We start from the raw sequence: 18274 nt of genomic DNA, 5'->3' as shown, positions 1-18274 counted from the left end.
GCCGTCTGAGCGTGAAGCTGCTCGGCCGTCACAGAACGTCCCTGGACATCACCGCATTCACATCCTTCCCTGGAGGTGCTGCTGCATCCTCTCTGACTGGCCGGGAGAAACCGGACTTTATGAACTGTGTCCCCAGTGAGGCCACCATTTAGGGTGGAAGCAAACATCAGTGTGGGAGACAGAGGCCCACCAATGGCAGGAGAGGAGCCCGCTGCTTGCACTGCCCCCCGACGCGCGTCCTGGAGGGGCGTCCACAGGCTGCAGCCAGGAGGTCCCAGGAATAAAGGATAATGGACAGGGTTTGGGTTCCACAGTCCTGGGTCCCAGCTCTGCATTTGTCAGAATTCCCGGCGTGCTCTGCTCCAGATCTGTGCATTTCACCCGTGTAAATTTGACCTTAAGAGAAAAAGAACCCTAAAGAAATACTGACCTGCAGATAATTATGTGTGTGCGACAGCGTTTAGGATGAAGTGTACTGATGCCTGCGGCTCCCTTTTTTGTTTTTTCTTTAAGATTTTTTTGATGTGGACCGTTTTTAAAGTCTTTATTCAGTTTGTTACAATATTGCTTCTGTTTTATGTTTTGGTTTTTTGGCCATGAGACACGTGGGATCTTAGCTCCCCAACCAAGGATCGAACCCACACCCCCTGCATTGGAAGGCGAAGTCTTAACCACTGGACTGCCAGGGAAGTCCCACGGCTCACTTTTCGAGGCATAAAAAAGTGGGATGGACTGATGGATGGGAAGTGGTGGATAGATATGCAGCACAGGAAACAGAAACAAATGTTAGCTGCAGAATCTAGGGGACAGGCTTGCGGAGCTTCACAGCATGATTTCTTTCTAAATGTTTGGAAAGAAAACTATACAATTCCACCAGAATGGCTTTCCTTAAACAGGTGGAAAATACCAAGTATTGGCAGGGATGTAGTGCAGCTGTGAGTAGCAGTGTGACTCGACACAGCCATTTTGGGGAGGATAGTTGGCAAAAGTGACGAAAGCTAAACATAGGTGCTAAGGACCGGAGGTGAAATCCTGCGCTCTTTGGGACACACCCGACAGAAATGCTGAAATACGTGCCCCAAAGAAATGCCACACGTGCTCGGAGCAGCACAATGCATCCCACGTGGCCCCACGTGGCCCCAGGAGCGGCGCCAGGCTCCCGGCTCCGCGTCCTCTTGCTCTGCATTTAAATGCAGGGAGTGCGGTCTGCCCTTCCTCAGCCGTCCAAAAGGGTCACATTGGGCTTACTTCGCTGTGACGCTTCTTGCCCAGTAGCCTGAAACATAGATGCTTTCTGATAAAGTTCGAGAATCTCCCAGCCACCTGCTGCCAGTTCTGGCTGCCAGAGGGCGAGGCTGGGGTCCCAGCGTCAGGGTGCCCAGGAGGGTCCCGCCCTGGGGGCGTGTGGTTTTCTCTCGGGCTCCAGTGTGGCAGCTGGTGCTGTGGGTGGAGGGGAGGCCCCGGGCGCCGCCGCAGCGCTGGGCTGGAGGTGGTGGTCCTCACCTCCAGGCTGGCTGGGGGACTGGCGGGCTCTCTGGCCTCTGCCCTGACTCCTGGCCCTCCTCAGGCCTCCCACGTTCTCCCCGTACAGCCGCGTGGGGACGCGAGGCTCCTCTGCCCGTGAACTCACGCTGGGGCCCAAGTCTGCAGCTGTCGTGTCCATCTCATCCTCTGAGAGGAGGTATCCTGGCTCAGGTCCCAGGCTCGATCCCCTCCTAGTGGCCGTGCTGCAGGGCGGAGACCAGCTGCCCACGTGCCCCGGGCCTCCGTCTGTCCTGCGGCTGTGGTCCTGTAAATGGTCCAACAGGTCTCCTCCGGTCAGTCACCTCGGATAACTTTATGATGTTGGGTGATTTAAAACCTTCATGCTGTGGACTTCATGGAAAAGTGCCTGGAGGCTGGAGGAGCTCTGCTGATTTTCCTTAATGACCCTGATGGCCATCTGGGCCGATGTCACCTTGGCCAGTGGTCCTGAGGAGCCTGGAATAGTCAATATCAGCCTCCTTGTCAGCAGAGAGGCCTCAGTGAGGCCCTGCACCATAGAGACCTGCTAAGTACACTAACTGACGATATTAACCAACAACACTAACTATACTTACTGTGCTAATAAATACCAACTACAGTAACTATACCAACAATTCTAACGATACCAACTGCACTAAAAATACAAAAAAAAAATTCAGATAAAATGAGAAAAAGAACAAAGAAAATAAAGAAAAATAAAAGAGTAGAGAAAAAAGAACAAATAAACAAAATGGGGGTAAAAAGAAAACAAGCCAACTGTGGGTCCAAGGCCATCAGGTCACCAAAGGCAGCTTCCTGGGCTATAAGGACCAAAAACCTGTGTCTGTCAGGGACTTACATAGGTTTTCTGTAAATACATCACAGTGGCACCTTATGAGATCAGAGCAAGAAACGGACCAGTCACAGCTGGGGATAAACTACAGTGGTTTTCTCACTGATTGGTCTCAAGACCCCTTTACTCTTAAAATAAAAGGACGTAAAGAGCTTTTTGTTTATGTGGGTTATTAGAGATTGATATATACTTTATTCGAAATTAAAACTGTTGGATAATTCAGTGCCTTTTCATTTCTAGTTTGAAAATGTGTAATTTTGGCTTTTAAAGACCTTATAATATCAGTGCTTGAAATGTTGAATTCCTTTTCCTTAAACTCTGGTCTCAAAATAATACTACAACTCAACTGACATCACGACACTATAGGAAATGTTCTGTTGCATAAGACACGGTAAGATAAGTATCTTTATTATTTTTGTTATTATGTCGAATACATAGTATTTGAAAACCTGGGATGTTGAGGGGTGATTCCAGAACTTCCCCTTGTGGAGCTCACAATCCAACTAACCCACACAGAGGAAACAATTAGAATAGAATTTAAATGGGAATTCATTTACTATCAATTCTAAGAACTATCGGCTCCAGGAAGTAATGCATATGAAGAAACTGCATGGAAGAGGAGTAGAGACCTGGCCTGGGTGTGAAGGTACATTGTTAGCATCTGTAGAGCTGAGAGGAAGTTAGTTTTCATCTGATTTTCTCCAGTAAGATCAGGAGATTTCTCATCAGAAACCTTGGAGGCCAGATGGCGTGGGCTTGATGTATTCAAAGTGTTGAAGGAAAAAAGCTATCAACCAGGGATCCTATATCTGGCAAAACTGTCCTTCAAAACTGAGGGAGAAATTTAGACTTTCCCAGATCAACCAAAGCTGAGCGACCTTTACCACCAGACCTGGCTGCAACGAGGGGCATCCTTCAGTTTGAAATGAAGGACAAAGCCCCGTGAAGAGATTAAGTAAATACACAGATGATTAGAAAAGCTGGTGCTATTGTAACTTCAGTTGGTAGCTCCACTGTTTGTTTTCTACTTGATTTAAGAGACTACTGTTTTGTTTTGTTTTTTAATATTTATTTGAGAATTGATCATGCCTTTATTTATTTATTTATTTTTGGTGTGTTGGGTCTTCGTTTCTGTGCAAGGGCTTTCTCTAGTTGCGGCAAGCGGGGACCACTCTTCATCGCGGTACACGGGCCTCTCACTATCGCGGCCTCTCTTGTTGCGGAGCACAAGCTCCAGATGCGCAGGCTCAGTAGTTGTGGCTCACGGGCCCAGTTGCTCCGCGGCATGTGGGATCCTCCCAGACCAGGGCTCGAACCCGTGTCCCCTGCATTGGCAGGCAGATTCTCAACCACTGTGCCACCAGGGAAGCCCCAAGACTAATGTATTTTTTAAAAACCCAGTTAGTCTGTTTTTGGACACACGATGCATAAAGGTGTAATTCTGTGACATCAGTAACTGAAAGGGGGTGGGGTCAGAGCTGTACAGGAGCAGAGTTTTTATGTGTTATTGAAGTTAAGCTGGTGTAAATTGGCATTAGACATTATAACTTTAGGATGTTAAATGTAATCCTATGGTAACCAGAAAGAAAGTAGCCATAGAATATACACAATAGGAAATGAGAAGGGCAGTAAAATGATTCACTACAAAAAATCAGCTAAGAGCAAAAGAAGATGGCTATGCAGGAAATGAGGGACAAAAGAGCCAAAAGGCATATAGAAAACAAACAGCAAAATAAAAGAAATGTCTTTAGTAATTATTTTAATTGTAAATGGATGAAATTCTCCAAACAAAAGGCAGATTGGCAGAATGGATAAAAATGTATGATCCCGCCATGCTATCTGTAAGAGACTCATTTTAGTTCCAAAGACACAAGAAAGTTGGGACTTCCCTGGTGGCACAGTGGTTAAGAATCCCCCTGCCAATGCAGGGGACACGGGTTCGAGCCCTGGTCTGGGAAGATCCCACATGCCTCGGAGCAACTAAGCCCGTGCGCCACAACTACTGAGCCTGCACTCTACAGCCCGCGAGCCACAACTACTGAAGCCCGCACGCCTAGAGCCTGTGTTCCTCAACAAGAGAAGCCACCGCAATGAGAAGCCCACGCACCACAACGAAGAGTAGCCCCGCTCGCCACAACTAGAGAAAGCCCGCACACAGCAACGAAGACCCAATGCAGCCAAAAATAAAAAATAAATTTAAAAAAAGACACAAAAAAGTTGAACATGAAAGGATTGAAAAAGACAGTCCATGCCATGCAAACAGTAACCATAAGAGAGCATGGTGGTCATACTAACATCAGACAAATAGACTTTAAATCAGAAACTGTTACAAGAGACAAAACACTGTATATTCAGTACAGCTAGAAGATAAAACTGTAAACATTTTCGCCCCTAATGACAGATCATCAAGATATATGAAGTGAAAATTGGCATAACTGAGGGAGAAATAGTTGGTTCTACATAAGAGTTGGAGCCTTCAATACCCCACTCTCAGGGATGGGTAGAACAACCAGACAGAAGATGAGCGAGGAAGTAGAGGACTTGAACAGCACAATGAACCAACCAGATCTAAGACACATGCGACCCTACCCACCAACACAACACACAAGTGCACGTGGGGCCTTCTCCAGGACAGACCACGTGTTAGAGTACAATTTATGTCTTAGTAGATTTTAAAAGATAGATATCATACAAGGTATCTTCTCCAACCACAATGGGAGGACGTTAGAAATCAGTAACAGAGGAAAAGTGGAAAATTCACAAATTTGTGGAAATTACATAACATACTCATAAAGAACAATTTTGTCAAAGAAATCACAAGGGGAATTAGAAATTACTTGGAGATGAAGGAAAACGAAACAGGACGTACCAAACTTAGGGACACAGCAAAACAGTGCTAAAAGGATAATTTATAGCTATAAATGCTTACACTGAAAAACAAGATCTCAAATCAATAACCTCACTTTGTGCAACTTAGAAAACTAAAAAAAGAAGAACAAATTAAACCCAAAGCTAGCAGAAGGAAGCTGACAATAAAGATTAGAGCAGAGGTAAAATAGAGAATAGGAAAGCAATAGAGAAAATCAACAGAACCCAAAGTTGGTGCTTTGGAAAGATTAGCAAGGTTGGCAGACTGTTAGCTAGACTGACTAAGAAAAAAAGAGGAGACAAACTATTAAAATAGAAGTGAACATGGAGACATTATCACTGACTGTGGAGAAATAAAAAGGATTATGAACAATTGTACCCTAACGAATTGGATAACCTGGATAACACGACAAATTCCTAGAAATACAAGACCTGCCTAGACCGAGTTACAAAGAAATAGAAAATCTGGATAGACTCATTACTAGCAAGGTGACTGGATCAGTAATCAAAAGCTTCCTGACAAAGAAAATCCTTGGACCTGATGGCTTCACAGGTGAATTAAAGAACTAACGCTGACCCTTCTTCTAAAAAATTAGAGGGAACACTTCCTAACTCATTCTGTGAAGCTAGCATTATCCTGATACCAAAGCCAAACAAAGATACTACAAGAAAAGTACAGACCAATATCCCTTATGCACATGGATGGACAAATCCTCAACAAAATACTAGCAAACTGCATTCAGCAGCATATTAAAAGGATTAAACACCATGACCAGGTGGGATTTATTCCTGGAATGCATTGTTTCAGTAGTCTAAAACTGATGTGATACACCATGTTAACAGAATGTAGGAAGAAAACCACATGATTATCTCAATTGATGCAGAAAAATCAGTTGACAAATCTCAAAGCATTTTTATGGTAAAATCAGCCTACAAACTGGGAATAGAAAGAAACTACATGAACATAATAAAAACCGTGTAAGAAAAACCCACAGCTAACATCATGCTCCATGGTGAATGGCTGAAAGCTTTTACCCTAAGATCAGGAACAAGACAAGGTTGCCTGCTATCACCACTTCAACATAATACTGGATGTCCTAGCCAGAGCTATTAAGCAAGAAAAGGAAATGAAAGACCCAAAATTGGAAAGGAAGATGTAAACTTATCTGTTTGCAAATAACATAATCTTATATGTGAAAACCCTAAAGATTCCACCAAAAAACTCTTAGGTGTAAAGTGAATTCAGAAAAATAGCATTCATATGGAATCTCAAAGGATCCGGAATAGCAAAAACAATGCTGAAAAAAGAACAAACTTGGAGATCTCATTCTTCCCATTTTCAGGACTTAATACAAGTTACAGTAATCAAAACAGAGTGGCATTTGCACAGACTTACAGACCGATGGAATAGAATAGAGAGCCCAGAAAATACTCTGTGTGATACTGTAATGACGGATATATGTCCTTACACATTTGTGAAAACCCATAGTATGCACAACGCCAAGAGGGAGCCCTAATATGAACTGTGGACTTCCAGTGATTGTGGTGTGTCAGTGTAGGAGCATCAGTTGTAACAAGTGTACCACTTTGGGAGAAGATGCTGATAATGGGGGAGGCTATGTAAATATGAAGGTAGGGAGTACATAGGACATCTCTGTGCCTTTCTCTTAATTTTTCTGTGAACCTAAAACTGCTCTAAAAAAGTCTTAAAAATAAAAGGCAACCTATGGAAGGAAGAAAATATTTGCAAATCATATGTCTGATATGGGGTTCATATCTAGAATTTATGGGACTTCCCTGGTGGCGCAGTGGTTAACAATCTGCCTGCCAATGCAGGAGACATGGGTTTGATCCCTGGTCCGGGAAGATCCCACATACCGCGGAGCAACTAAGCCCGTGTGCCACAACTGCTGAGCCCGTGTGCCACAACTACTGAAGCCCAGGCGTCTAGAGCCAGTGCTTTGCAACAAGAGAAGCCACCACAAGGAGAAGCCCACACACCACAACGAAGAGTAGCCCCCACTCGCCGCAACTAGAGAAAGCCTGTGCGCAGCAGCAAAGACCCAACGCAGCCAAAAATAAATAAATAAATAAATAAATTTATAGAATATATAAAGAACTCCTACAAGTTGACAATAATAAAACAAATAACCTAATGAAAAAAATGGATGAAGGACTTGAATAGACATTGCTCTAAAGATGATATACAAATGGCCAACCAGTATATGAAGAGATCATCTCTAATCATGATATAAATTCAGCATCTCTAATCATGATATAAATTCAAATTAAGACCACAGTGAGATACCACCTAAACCCCTTTAGGATGGCTCCTACCAAAAAGAAAGAAAAACAACAAGTGTTGGTGAGGATGTGGAGATATTAAAACCCTTGTGCTCTGTTGGTGGGAATGTAATGTGGTGCAGCCACTGTGGAAAACAGTATGGAGGGTCATGAAAAAATTAAACATGGGGGACTCCCCTGGTGGTCCAGTGGTAAAGAATCCGCCTTCCAACGCAGGTGATGCAAGTTCGATCCCTGGTCGGGGAACTAAGATCCCACATGCCCTGGGGCAACTAAGCCCACGTGCTGCAACTACTGAGCTCGCGGGCCTCAATGAAAGAGCCCGCATGCCGCAAACTACAGAGCCCACGTGCCCTGGAGCCCGGTGCCACAACTAGAGAGAGAAAACCCATGTGCCACAACCAGAGAGAGAAGCCCACACGCCACAACTAGAGAGAAGCTTGCATGCCGCAATGAAAAATCCTGCACGCCTCAGCGAAGATCCCGTGTGCGAAAACTAAGACCCGATGCAGCCAAAAAAATAAAGAAAAAAACAGTAAACCACCGTATGATCCAGCAATCCCATTTCTGGGCATATACCCAAAATAATTACAAGCAGAATCTTGATGAAATATTTGTATGTCCATGTTTATAGCAGCATTAATTCATATAGACAGGCAGTAGAATGGTGGTTGCCAGGAGCTGGAGGGGGTGAGGGTTGGGAAGTTATATTTAATGGGTTCAGAGTTTCAGTTTTGCAGGATGAAGAGCGGTCTAGATAGAGATGGGTGGTGGTGCTGGTTCACAATAGTGTGAATGTACCTAATGCCACTGAACTGGAAACATTGTTACCATGGTAAAAGTTTATGTTAATGTGTATTTTACCAGAATTTTTTTTAATTAATAAGAGATGGAAAATATTTACCAAGGATTGGCAGGGATGTTTCACAGCCACTAGAGGCAGCGTAAGTCCATCAGTCATTTTGGGAAAGATAATTGACGATAATGAGGGAAGCTGAGCTCACACACCCATTATCTGCGCTCCCACTCCTTGGGGTGCACCCCTCCGAAGAGGTGAATACGTCCCCAAGGAAACACGCACACACGCACACACGCGCACAGCAGCGTGACGCATCGCAGCCCCGCGTGGTCCCTGCAGCGTGGAGAAACCGCTGTCCGTTCACACAGCAGCGTAACGCACAAATGTGAATGGAAGATGTACAGCGTGTGAAACATAAGGTGGAATCTCAGCGCCAGTGTTGAGTTGAAGAGGGCAGGTACCAAGGCGGTTCCCTTCGTATGGAGTCCAGAGCCAGCAGAATTCAGCTGTGCTCTTAGAAGTCAGCGAACAGTGGTTTTCCTCTGGGGAGGGGCTCCTGACCAGAAGGGTCCGCAGGAGGTTCCAGGGGTAGTGTGCAGGTCATACTGTTTCTTGATCCTGGTCCTGGAAACAGGGCGTGTTCAGCCTGTAGGGGGAAAATTGTGAGTTGTATACTTACAATGTGTCATGTGCTTTTTGGTATGGGAATTATACTTTAAAATGGTTAAGTTAAAAAGATTCGTTTCAAGCCCAGAAGGGAAGAGGGCGGTCAGCCTGTCCTGTCTTTCCCGGCAGAGGCAAGGTCTCAGTGACCTCGTGGTTCTCTTCTTGCAGGGAGGCTGCGGCCGGGGCCTGAGCACTGCAGCGGTGTCACGGTGAGGGCAGAGGCCCAGGGCTATACCGCGCTCCTTGTGAGCTACAAGCACGGCCACGTCCACCTGAGCGCCCGCATCACCATTGCCGCCTACCTGCCCCTCAAGGTGAGCCCCAGGCCCTGCCCTCCCCCCCTTCCCTGATGGGAATTATCCATCTGCCCTGGTGAATGTGTGTTAAAACACTGATTGTTCAGAATAGCTTTGGGGACAGCTACAGAGGTGATTGTCAAGCCGAAATCAGGAGGATGTAGCAGGAGCAGGGCCTCCCTGCTGGCAGACAGTGAGTGCCGACATCCCTGTGGATGAAATGATTCCCACAGGGATCGGGACAGAGGGGCTCCTGGTCCAGTGCAGAGTCACCCTGCAGGGTCTCCACAGAACCCTGGGGTGGGGACAGTGGCCCTGGCACGTGGTGCAGATTCTGGGGCCTCGGGGCCCTGGGTCAGGTCTGGACGTGCCACTCACCTGATGCCAGGTAACCATCAGCGTCTGGGTCCCCCGTGCGTATCCGTGCAGAAGGCATTTGGCGTGTTCCTACTCAGATCATGCTGCCTTTGTTTGACACCAACTCCCGAGTTTAATCCAGGTCCAACACCAACTCTGTGACTTTGGCTGATGTAATTTCCCTGGACCTCAGTTTCCCTGCCTGCAAATGGGGCTAATACAGCACCTGCCTCCCAGGGTTGTGGTGAGGATGAGCTGAACCAAGTGGGCTGAGAACCGTCCCTAGGAGGTATTGAGCGCTCAGTAAGGGTTAGCTGTTACTGTGTGAACAGGGGAGACCTAGCCCTTCCTCCAGGGTGAGGCCAGGCAGCCTCACTCGGGAGGCCCGGGGAGCGTGGGTCTTCCCCTCCTGTGGGGCGGCCTCCCAGGCTGGGCCAGTCAGCACTTGCATTTCCCGGGCACCAGTCCCAGCCTCTAGGATGGCTCTGGTCCCCTTGCTTTGGGATGCATTTTCTTCTCCCCGTCAGCCATTAGAAGCAAGCTCAGTGACATAAGAATTCTTCATCGCTGCACCCCTAGCCCTGGGCATACTGCCTGATACAGAGCAGACGACAACCAAGGGTTGTTTTGGATTTTTTATTGAGATGTAATTGACATATAACATTGTGTTAGTTTACTTAGTACAACATAGTGATTCAATATTTGTATCTATTGTGAAACGATCACCACAGTAAGTCTAGTTAACAGCCATCACCACACATTGTTACAAATTTTTTGTGCTTGTGATGAGAACTTTTAAGATCTACCCTCTTAGCAGCTTTCAAATATGCAGCACAGTGTTATTAGCTATCGTTGCCATGCTGTACCTCACATCCCCAGGACTTACTTATTTTGTAATTGGAAGTTTGTACTTTTTGACCACTTTCACCCGTTTTGCCCCCAATTCCTGCCTCTGGCAACCACCAGTCTGTTCTCTGTTCCTATGAGTTTGTGGTTTCTGGTTTTTTTTTTGTTTCTAGATTGCATTTATAAGTGAGATCATAAGGTATTTGTCTTTCTCTGTCTTGGTTTATTTCACTTGGTGTGATACCCTCAAGGTCCATCCATGTTGTTGCAAATGGCAGAATTTCCTTCTTTTTATGGGTGAATAATATTCCATTATATCTATATCTGTATATCTACATATATATATATATATATATGTCACATATTCTTTATTCATTCATCCATTGATGGGCATTTAAGTTGTTTCCATATGTTGGCTATTGTAAATCACGCTGCTATGAACATGGGGTACAGATGTCCTTTAAAGTAAGTGTTTTTCTTTCCTTTGGATAAATGCCCATAAGTATTTATGGGAATTGCTGGGTCATGTGGTAGTTCTGTTTTTAATTTTTTGAGAAGAGTTGTTTCATTTAGAAGGAATGAGTGGGGAAACGTGTCCAGGGTTACCTAGCTAGGGCTGAATCCAAGGTCTCCTGATCCCCCAAACCAAAATATATATGAATACCTACTCATAGGTGCTCGTTCCTGCTCTAAACCTTAGGGGTACAACAGTACAAAAAACCACACAGAAGTCCTTTTCCTCATGAACTGACATTGTAGCAGAGACAGAGGTAGAGACAGACAGTAAATAAACTAATAAGTAATGTATTTTGTATATGCATGCCATGGAAAAAGTAAAGGGTTGAAAGGGTGATAGGGAGGGTAGAGGAAGGAAAGATGGCAGCATAAAATTGAAAGGTCAAGATCCTCTCACTGATCAGGACCCTGGAGGTGAGAGGGCTCAGGGAGCAGGGCTGAGAGAAAACTAAAATCCCTAAGATGGCAGCGGTCATCCTGGGGAGGCCCTGCCACAGCCAGCCATGTGACGGAGCCTGGGTAGGAGGTTCTTCAGGACCCCTCCTGGGTGCTTGTCCAGATGACCACATGGTCTGATTATCTGGGTGTTTGGTGGAGCATCAGGGGCCAACCCCCGAGCTCTCTGACCCAAGCTGGGATGTAAGGATGAAGATAAGGTGGACATGTCCCCAATAAAGGTGGCTTCCTGACTGGAGAAATTATAGGGAAAAGAACAGGATATGTGTCTCTTCTCTCATCTTTCTTGTGCCTTGATATCTATTAAGATTAGGTGTATTTGCAAGTAACAAAACCCAAAATAACAGTGGCTTAATGAATACAGAGTTTATTCCTCTTTCACATGAGAGGTTTCACACAGGTCTAGTGTGACAGCTCTGTAGTCATCAGGGACCCAGGTTTCTGTCTTTTTACTTCATCATCCTAATATGTGGATTTCATCCTCAAAGTTGCCTCATGCTCTAAAGTGGCTGCTGGAGCTGCAGCTATCACATCTGCATTCCATATAACCAGAAGGGGAAAGAGCTCATCTCTCAGCCGAGTTAGTTTCCTGTAGTAACCTTGTCAGAAGTTTAAAAGAGCAGCTTCCACCTGCACCTCATTGGCCGGAACTTAATCTGCCGGCCACAGCTAGCTGTAAGAGACTGGGGAATCCTTTCAGCTGGGCAATTTACCACCCTAATAAAATGGAAGTTCTTTCTCTGAGGAAGAGAGGAGTGTGGAAACTGGAAAGGCAGCTAAGAGTTCTTTTCCAGCCTGTGCTTGCCAGTTCGCTCTGCAGGCAGTCCCTGGTGCTTTGTTAGTACAAGGCTCAGGGTGGGGAGACAGATCTAGGGGAATAGCTCACCCTCTGTGCCCTGGGAGGCGGCCCATCTGTGAGGAATGCAGACGTGCCGACAAACACAGTGAGCGTAGTAGAGGTAACGAGGAGTCCCCTGGGCACAGGTCACCTATGAACGCAGAAGCAGAAGGAGAGTGTGAAGGCAGGAAGCTCGGCTGGTGGGGCACCGGAAGGAGTGTGTGTATCTCGGAGTGGGGCATGAGACTGTGGGGCTCCCTGGGTCAGGTCGAGAGAGGGTTTAGATGTGTTAGGAGCTGGATGTTCTCATGCAGCAGTGGGCAGCGGGTGAGGTCAGGGAAGGACAGTCACACCCATGAGACCCCTGCTGCTGGCGGGGAGGGTGAGTGGCCGTGTCTTGGAAGCACATTGTAAGGACGCCCCCCACTGGCAGAAGAAAGACCCTCCCCAGATCTTCCAGGTGCCACTCGCCAGCCCCCCACCCCACCCCCTGGCCCGACTTACCTATAACCTCTTCTGTCTAATTGGTCCGCAGACAGAGGGGGGCTGTCTTGCCGGTTCCCTAACTCCCTTCACGGCCAACACCGCAGTTCCTCTTCAGCCTGGTTGGCTGCAGCAGTTTGGGGTACATTGTCACCCCACCTGCGGGTTACCCTTTGGGGGCCTGGAGTGCCGGGTTCTGGGGTCCCCGCCTGGCTCCTTCATCCCGGTGATGTCAGCGTGGGCTGTGCACCCTGGATCCTCTGGATCAGCCAGGTGCCGGGGCGGCGGGGGAGACTGTCAGCTCCAACTGCCCCTCCCCTCCCCTCCCCTCCCCTCCCCTCCCCTCCCCTCCCCTCCCCTCCCCTCCCCTCCCCTCCCCTTTTCTCTGGATCTTGGACTGAGGCGGGTAAGTCCATCTCCTGGAAACGCAGACTGCTGGTGCTAAGGGCCTCTTGATGACCGGACGCCCTCCTGTTTTGCAAACCAGGAAATTGAGTCCCTGAGAGAGAAGGTCTCGACGCGACGCGGGGCCCCTCCTCTCCTGCTTGGCCTGTTCCGGTATCTGGGTGTTGACACCCCCGGTACGATTTACCAGTGTCCTTCATTAGCCGTGCTGATTATTAACTATCTCCCTGGCACAGGATTCAGTGACACTTTTATGCCTGGATGGGAAGGGAATTACACAGCAAGGTGATAATTGATCATTCTCCAGCTTTAATTATAGGACATGTGGTACTTTTGCACAGTCTTTCCTATTGGGCTGGTCAGGAAAAAACCCTGCTGCAAGGTTTACAGTGACCTGCTTTGTCCACAGCAGAGCTGTTCTGGTTGTGGTGATGAGACGGGTGAGAGCAGGGCATCTGGAGTCGGAACAGACCCGGGCCCGCCAGCTGGGTGAACTTGGACGAGTTGCTTCCGCTTGCTGGGCTTCACTCTTTCCATCTGCAAAATGGGGGTGACAGTTGACAGTAGTGGGGGCCATTTACTGAGCATATGCTACACATGTGTTCAGGGCTCCCATTCATGCCCCCTTGAATCTGCGATAACCCATGAGGCAGGGTTCTCATTGTACCCATTTTATAGGAAGGGAGACTGAGCCTTATAGACATTAACCTGCTTAAGGTCACACAGCTGAGTGACAGCTTCATTCTAGCTCTGGGGACAGAGAAGCAAATGCACTTAAGAACACACAGGAAGTGATGGCAGGTGGTGAGAAGGGCAGTCCAGCTGGGAAGGGAGGTAACAGGTGACAGGAGGTCCTGCCTTGGACAGGGGATCCAAGAAGGCCTCCCTGAGGAGGAGGTTTGCACAGAGGCCTGAGTGAAGTATAGAAGCAGGCCGGGCAGCTGTCTTGAGGAGGGAGGGGTGGTCCAGGGAGGAAGGGCCAAAGGCCCTCATCACGTGCAGGAAAAGGGCCCTGTTGATGGTTTCTTTGGTGGGCATGTAGCAAGGTAGAGTCTGTGGGGGGCTCCTTGGAATTGTGTGTGTGTACACACCTGTGCACACGTGTTCAGGGAGGGATGCCTGGAGAGCTAACTGACAGCAAATTCAGAAAATTATTCATATTGCAAAAAAAAAAGTCAAAAGGACAGAATTCTCACTGACAAGTGATGCCCTTTCTTTACTAAGGGTTTAGCACCCAACCAAGGAGACCTGAGCCCCACAGGCCTCGGCAGATCATCACCTTGCCCCGACCCGCCTCCATCCTCAAGGGTATGTGACATCTTAAGGCTGTCACGCAGTGACATTCCCTCTCCATACGGAGGTGCAGTTGGCTGGGGCACTGCTCCAGGTCCAGGACTGCGGTGACAGCTGAGTGGGTATCAGTCTGTACCTGCGAGGCCTTCAGGCTGTTGGCAGTTGGGGGAAGCAGCCCCCATGGGGTGAGAGCATGGAAAGAGCTGAGCGGAGCATCAGGGGTCTGATGAGCAGGTCAGCAGAGATGACCACAGCAGCGGGCTGGCAAACACGGTGGGCCAAAATGGAGGGAACGGGAGGCTGGCACTGGCTGGGTGGGGGAGGCTTTGGCTCAGCCCAGGCTCATGACATCCCCACAGGGTCTCTGCTGCAGAGGGTCTGAGACGGGTCGCTGTACCCTGATCTGCACGAACACTCACAGGGCTTTAAGGGGTCCAGGTGAGTAGGGCTTGGGGGAGGCGGGCCTGGAGGTAACAGTCAAGTATTCTGTGTGTTCTGGGCATTAAGCTGTCAAGGACTTACTTGATGTGGGTTCCTGGTAACCTCCACGTGCCTAGGACACTGACGATTCTGAACGAGAAGTCACTCTGCCTCTGTGGACTCTGGTCTAATGCAGGCACGGCTTCTGTGTGTGCCCGTCTGTGCCCACTGCAGACATTGCTAATCAATCCTGGCTGCCTTTATTGCCAAGCACTGATTCAGCCTCAGGAGCACAGATCCCCACCCCCATAGCCATTACCAGCCAATCAGAGTTGGACCTTGGGGCTAACAGGTGTTTGCAACTCTTGGCCTAAAAGATATTGGGAATCACAAGAGGTTAAGGTCAATTAGTCCAAGAAGAGGGGATTGATGCAGGTTTGGTCTTCTCAGCATTGAGATGATCATCCTGTCACAGGTAGAATCATTTGTTTCCATTTCTTCTCAGTTTTAGGGTTTGCTTTTTTTAACCTTATTTTTTGTCTAAGTTGTTTATGTGGTTCCCAAGTTAAACCTGTATTCAAAGTACACCCAGAAGCCTCACTTCCGTCCCTTCCCTGCCTCTTGTCAAAAACTATTTTGATTAGTTTCCATTTTACAGTTTCAGTGTCTCTTTTTGCAAAAGTCAGCAAGAACGATTATATGTTCTTATGCCCTGCCCGTTCCTCTCTTACTCAAAGGTAGTATGCTAGATATCCTGTTCTGCACCTTGCTTCTTTGCTTGGAAAATAAAGAAAATAACCTGCAAATCTCTCCACATCCGCACGGGAAGATCTTTGTTTGACATTCCATCGTATGGATAGACCACAGTTTACCTAACTAGGCCCCTGCTGATGGGTGTTTGTGCTGTTTCCAAGCTTTTACTCTTAAAGATAATACTGTAATGTGTAGCTCTGTGCGTATATTTTATATATTCATGGAGGCATATCTTCGGAGTCCATTCCTAGAAGGAATGTTGCTTGGACAAGGGATAAATATGACTGTCATTTTAGTAGATATTGCCAAATTTCCCTCTGTGGGGGTTGTGCCGTTTTCCTGTCTCCCCAGCGGGATAGAACACGTTTCTCAATAATACTGTTCTTGAAAATTGCTGAGAGAATAGATCTTAAAAGTTCTCATCACAAGAAAAAAAAAATTGTAACTTTGTGTGGTGACAGATGTTAACTAGACTTATTGTGGTGATCATTTAGCAATATATACCAATATCAAAACACTATGTTGTACTAATGAAACTAATATAATGTTATATGTCAATTGTATCTCAAAAAACAAGTTAATTTTATAAAAGAGTGCGTGTTTCTCTACAGACTCACCAGCAGTGTGTGTGCTCAGACTTTTGGATCTTTGCTAATCAGATGGCAGAGAAATAGTATCACAGTGTAGTTGTAATTTACTCTTTTAAAAATATTTCAGTTTGTCTGTACGGTCTTTCATTTCTCATGTGGTTGAGATCACGCTGCAGATACGAGAGGAAACAGACACGCCTTTCCTTTAATGAGCCTATAGGCCAGTTGGGGAGACAGACGCCCAAACAGATCATTTCCTGGCAGGACGAGGAGCACCAAGTAAAGCAAGGACCAGAGAGTGAGCCCCCCACCCAGCCCTGGCAGGCTCGCCTCTCCCAGGGAGAGGTTGACTCTTCCCCTCTTTTCTCCCACAGGCTGTGGACCCCTCCTCTGTCGCCTTGGTGACCCTCGGCTCCTCAAAGGAGATGCTCTTCGAGGGGGGTCCCAGACCCTGGGTCCTGGAACCTTCCAAGTTCTTCCGCAACGTCACCTCTGAGGACATGGACAGCGTCAGTCTGGCTCTCTTTGGGCCCCCTGCCGCCCGGAATCACCAGCAACACTGGATCCTCGTGACCTGCCAGGTCTTGGGAGAGCAGGTGAGCGCGCGGCCACCCCCAGACCCACCTTGCCCAGAGCGAGGGATGGAAAGTCACGTCCCCCGAGTACCCCGCTGTGCCTCGCAGCATTATTTTATCTTAACTCCTCGAGGCAACCCTGAGAGACAGCCGTGGCTGTTGTACCCATTTCACAGACAGGCATACTGAGGATCAGAGTGGTGGGGTGGTTGAGTGACCACCATCTGGGCCTAGCTGGGTGCGGCACTTGGGACCCCGCTACATGCTGGCCAGTCCTGCCTCTCTTTCCACACCGGGGGCGATCTCCTCCTGCTCCAGGGCGTCAGCACTCCCCACTGTCAAGGACGGGTGGGATGAGATCGGGCTCGCAAAGTCGGAGGCCTCCAGGGTCAGGCAAGTATCAATATTATAGATGAGTGAGACTGCAGACCCAGGGTGGGCAGATCTTTTCGGTGTTTCAGGATGAGCCGAGAATCCCAATATTTTTTTCTGTGAAATCTTTTTTTTTAGATTGAAATATAGTTGATTTACAATATTATATTAACTTCAGGTGTATGAAGTGTCCTGATTTTTTTTTTTAATGCTGAAAACCAAAAAAATTAACCTGGGTGGACTGAGCACAATGCACCTGTGGTCCCTGCAGGGCCAGCATCGGCTGGATAGAGCAGCAGCTCGCCCCTCCGTTCCCCTGTGCCCGGCAGTCCCAGGCTCAGGGCTGCACACTTGTCTGGTTATAGTAGGGGTATAACCCTCCATTCCCAGGGTGCCAGGAAACAGAAAGCAAGGGGTGAGGAGGCCAGCATGAATCAAGAAAGATAGGAGAGAGCCCATTTCTTGGCAGAAGTGAAGAACACCTTTCTGTGTTTATTTACTAGTACAAAGCATGTCAGTTGATGTTAAAACACACACACACACACACACACACACACACACACACGGCCCCCAGGCACCCTCATGAAGCCGGCCACAACGAGACTGGCTTGGTGTGAGTGGAAAAGATGCACAGTGAGAGGCCCACTTCCACTGGCTTCATTGGTTTTTTTTTTTTTTACAAAATCAATTGAAGAATAAGAAAAATAAACACATCATAATAAATACCACAACAAGAATAAACTTAGTCAAAAATGAATGTAGAGAAGCTTCTTATCCCTGGCTTGGCTCAGTCATCTGTGTCCCCCTCGGACGGTAGGGGTTGGACCCTCAACAGGGTCGCCCCGAGGGCCCCCTACCCTGGTGCTCTGGGGTCGCTTCCTGGGGTGTCGGGGGTCAGCAAGGACACTGCCCTCTGTCCTGCCTCGTGGTCAGGAAGGCTGAGGGGCTTCTGGACCGGACTTTTCTGGCCCGTGAAAGTGAGTGTCTCTGAGGGGCCGGGGGCCGCTCCCTCAGGACCGGCCGTGAGCCGTGTGGCTCGTAAAACGCGGGCCGGGCTTGATTTCTGAGGTCCCAGCTCTGA

General features: G+C 47.8%; 1 protein-coding gene across 1 annotated transcript in view; it reads left to right on the top strand.

Annotated features, from left to right (window-relative positions):
• The window catches only part of NUP210 (nucleoporin 210), a 132679-nt gene that overhangs the window by 72228 nt on the left and 42177 nt on the right, over positions 1-18274 (top strand). The window contains exons 14-15 of the mRNA XM_057555657.1: positions 9162-9307; positions 16621-16842. Coding sequence (XP_057411640.1) covers positions 9162-9307; positions 16621-16842 — 368 coding nt within the window. The remainder of the gene's footprint in view (positions 1-9161; positions 9308-16620; positions 16843-18274) is intronic.

This window comes from Balaenoptera acutorostrata, chromosome 10, assembly GCF_949987535.1.
Source record: "Balaenoptera acutorostrata chromosome 10, mBalAcu1.1, whole genome shotgun sequence".
In the NCBI taxonomy this organism is placed as follows: domain Eukaryota; kingdom Metazoa; phylum Chordata; class Mammalia; order Artiodactyla; family Balaenopteridae; genus Balaenoptera; species Balaenoptera acutorostrata.
This window is presented reverse-complemented; position numbering and strand designations above follow the sequence as displayed.